Source organism: Halyomorpha halys, unplaced genomic scaffold (assembly GCF_000696795.3).
Source record: "Halyomorpha halys isolate HHAL.00 unplaced genomic scaffold, Hhal_1.1 Scaffold1084.1, whole genome shotgun sequence".
NCBI lineage: Eukaryota > Metazoa > Arthropoda > Insecta > Hemiptera > Pentatomidae > Halyomorpha > Halyomorpha halys.
Window position 1 is genome coordinate 64426 of NW_027106765.1, and position 4362 is coordinate 68787.

Sequence of the window (4362 nt, forward strand, 5' to 3'; positions counted from 1 at the left end):
AAGTTTAAGAACTTTATATTTTAAATCATTTTTAGCAATAACTTAGTTTACTTTTATTTAATGTTGTCTAATCACTTACTTTGTTACTTCATTTTAGTTTGAATTTTTTTTAGCCCTGATGAAGCCCTGTTAAGTGGGACGAAACATTGGACCATCTTTCTTGTATTTAGGAAGATTTTGTTTTAACAAAATCATTAGATCAGACCCATTGTGGTGCCACAGTCTATAGACAAATTTCTAGCTATTGCACATAAGGTGCCTGGTCTATAGGGTCTATACCCTACAAAACAAAACAATGGTATAATGTAAACGACCCACCCATTTAAGAGATAATCATGATACGTATACACATATAGACCAATGGCCAAAAATGTGTTGTTTTTTTTACTTAAAAAATTAAATAGAAAATTTGACCTGATTATAATACTTTACTTACCTAGTAGCAGTAAGGAAGTAAAACATAAATAAAGTAACACAATAATATAAATAAATTTAAAGGTTTCATAAAACAATATATTTTTTTAAATACTTTCTCACTGATAGATTATTTAAATTAAACTACAATGGATCCTATTCATCCCTCTTCTCTCAGTCTGCTGGTGTTCCTCAAGATAGTATCCTCGGTCTTACCCTCTATAAAGTCTATACAGCTGACAACTCAACCAATCCTAACACTATTTTCACCACGTATACCGATGATACATGTGTGCTCGCCATTAATAATAACCCTTTAATTGCATCCCAAACTCTACAATCCCACTCTGACTATCACAACCCTCAAAGACTAGTGCCAAAACTGGAAGATTAAAATAAATCCCACCAAATCACATTTACCCTTCGTCGTAAACCTACTGACCACCCAACAGTATCCTTTCGTAATGTTACTCTTACCACTGTTGAACAGATCCGCTACCTTGGACTACATCTGGGCATGCGACTAACTTAGAATCCTTACACAAGAATAAAAGATAGGAGACTACAAGTTGATTCTGACTGTTAAAGCACTTACTAGACAAACTAAACTGCTTATTTACTACTAAAGACTGATCTACATAACAATAATAAGACCTTTCTGGACATACTAAGTTCAGCTTTGGGGCTCCACTAAACCATCAAATTCCTCCAATCAAAATCTTTCATAAAATCCTCAATGCTCCTTACTTTGTCACAAATAAAAGCATCCATAATGACCTTAATGATCCAAATATAACCGATCTAGCCTGAACCAGATATCATTCCTTCCATTATAAACTCCCTAACCACTCAAACCCACTAGTTTTTAACCTTGCTTCCTCTTCCATTCCTGACAATCCTCGGAGGAGCCTGAAAAGAAAATGACCTCGAGAGCTTCTAATGTAAAAATGTTATTAGAATGCTACCAATGGGTGGTTTCTCTACATGCCTGTAGCATACCATTATGATCTGGCATCAAATTTACTAGATGTATTATTATATACAATTGCAAATGTCAATAAATAAATATTAAACTTGTTTTTTTTAAATAATACTAACTTGTATAATGGTAGGCCTTTCTCAGCTGCTCCGGCTTTACAAACAGCCATTGATACACCTAAGATAGCGTTGGCGCCCAAATTTTTTTTATTTTCCGTTCCATCGAGTTGCAGAAGGAAACAATCGATCTCTTTTTGTTGAGTAACAGTTAAGCCCTAAAAAATTAAATAGATTATAAAATAATTTTAAAGAAATGCCACCAATAAATGTTGTTAAATAACAATTACAAAAAAAAAAAAAAAAAAAATTGAAAACAAAGGCGGAGGAAGGCCGAATCATCTTCTAAAAATAGTTCACATAACTAAGAGTATTAACGTAACAGAGATTTAACGATTTTGAATATCTGTCACAATTGGACCTTAAACTGTTATTTATTTATTTATCTAAACCCAAAATACTATACTTGGAGGGCTGGATACTTATTCTATCAATATATTTTTTTTTTTTACTTAATTATTTGTGTTTTAACTTATTTATTCATTTATTTTAATTGATTTACATGTTTTTTTTAAATTTATGTATTAGTTTTTCAAACTTATTTATTTGTTTTGTTTTTTTACTGTTCTACTGCTACCCGACTACTTTATTTTCGACTTATTTATACATTGCTATTTATCAGGGTTTAATTTGTGTAATAATTTGTGATTATTGGAGAGGGGAGGTCTGAAATAGAAAGAATAATTAATACATTGAATGAATAAGTAGATTTTAATTTGGCTTGGTGCGAGAAGAGGATGGAGGAAAACAAATATATATATAAGAAAAAATAAAATAAAATTGTTAAGAAAGTAAAAAAAAAAAAAAAATTGAAATATGTTATATTTAGTTTATAGATGTTTATTGCTTGAAAAAGGAAAATATTAATGTATGGTAGTGTATATATGTCCAATCATGGATGGGTGGGTACGCTGTGTTATAGTAACCTAATGTATTTGAGTAGCATTGCCAAATAAGACATTTCTCTCTTTTGTTTCTTCTATATTGTTAAATATCTAGTGATGTTTTTGTTTTTTACTGTGTGAGATGTAGATAGCCCAGCTTGGGTGTATTGTTTGTTTAAATAAATGATTTTTATTTTTTAGTATTGTAGAATAACAATGGAATGTATAACTAGGTATTATACTGGTTCAGCTTGTACAGGGGCTACTCTGTGAAAAAATATATATATATAATATAATATTATAACACTGATTGTAGCTATGATACAAAAATATATAACTGTCGTAATAAATAAATAAATAATTACACTTTTGATGAGCTGAGGGGCTATGGTCTCGTTGATGTTACATACTGCTGTAAATACACTTTTGCCATGGTATTTCTTTTTATCCCCATCTCTAAGTTCCAGAGCTTCGTGAACACCGGTTGAAGCTCCTGAAGGAACAGCAGCACGGAAGAGACCTTTGCTCGTCACTAAGTCAACCTTAGAAAAAATTTTGAAAACATTTCAACAATTTTATATATAATATTTTAAAGTAAGTCATACTTTTCTATTTATGTTTTATTTTCCATTATTCTTTATCAATTATCCTTCTATTAAACTACAAAATATACAACTAATTGAAAGCAAATAACAATCCTAAAAAGTGAAAATCTAATCTGGAGCATAATGTAATTGAATATACAAATACAATGTAATCTCGGTAATCCAAACTTCGGTACTCAGAAAACTCCAGTAATCCGAACTGGTGTAAAAAAAATAAAATAAAACTTAGTACAACTTACTTAAGTACAGCTAGAACTGGTGTAACATTTTTGTTTTCAAATAAAAGGGCACATGTGTAAAAGGCATTTTTAACTTCCTGATCTATCTGATAAGCAAGTTATTGTAATCACTGTGAAAATCAAAAGTGGAAATTTTTACAGTTTTATATTGGGTAAATAATTTCTATGGAAGTGCTCATAATTTATATATATTTTATTGGAATTATAAATACATAATATCTATTGTATAAACCATTTGATGCTCTAAAACTAATTAACAGTAGAAATATTTATAATAAAAATTTTGTTGGTAAACTTATTTTTTCGTATCACATTTTAAATAAATCCATACAAAGAGTATTTTTTTTAAATTTATACTTCTTATCACTTATGAATAAACAATATTATAGATTTAACAGATTAAATCAACACTTAGCATTATTGAGAATGTAAAAGAGAATAATTTTTTAAACTTCATATTGCCAAATAAAAAAAAAAAATTAAATCTTTCAAACTTCAAAATGATTTTTAAAAATAGTACAAAGAATTCTTTGAGCTTACAAGGTATCATAACTTAGGAGACGATATGCAATTTATTTTTAACATAAACTTTTCATGTTCGATAAAAATTACAATTAATATCAAACTTCAATCAAATGTTTTATTTTGTTTACATTGTTTATAGGTTGCCATGTTACATAAAAAATGAAAGCAAATGTGACAAGCTTTACAGTGAGTTATAAAAAATCCCATAGCTATAAAATGAGCACAATTGGTTGTAAATCTGCGAGCATTTTTATGATAGAAAACATGGTGAAGTTCGGCTAATTCCATTTTGAAAAATTTATATTAAAAAAAAATTTCTGTAATATGTTTAGTGGGTATAACTAATATGAAAAAAAAAAACAAATCACAAAAATATGAGATGAAAAGGAGTTCGGCCTCTAGTGACTTTATAAGGAATGACCTGTAAGTCAGTTATGTCACAATACTTCTTTAATGAAGTAAAAATAATGTGTGCTTGAAGTTGTAACATGGAAATATTAGGAAGAATATATTTCCAATTTAAAATATTTATATAAAAATTAATTTCTTTAAAACCATAAATATTGAAATAGAAGATAGTGAAAATAGAAAAGATAAGAA

General features: G+C 28.7%; 1 protein-coding gene across 3 annotated transcripts in view; it reads right to left on the reverse strand.

The window, feature by feature from the left end:
* Nucleotides 1-4362, reverse strand: part of Eno (enolase) — a 10614-nt gene that overhangs the window by 4819 nt on the left and 1433 nt on the right. For all 3 annotated transcript variants that reach the window (XM_067045082.1, XM_067045083.1, XM_067045081.1), the window contains exons 3-4: nt 2759-2935; nt 1513-1667 (exon numbers count right to left, since the gene is read on the reverse strand). In XM_067045082.1, coding sequence (XP_066901183.1) covers nt 1513-1667; nt 2759-2935 — 332 coding nt within the window. The remainder of the gene's footprint in view (nt 1-1512; nt 1668-2758; nt 2936-4362) is intronic.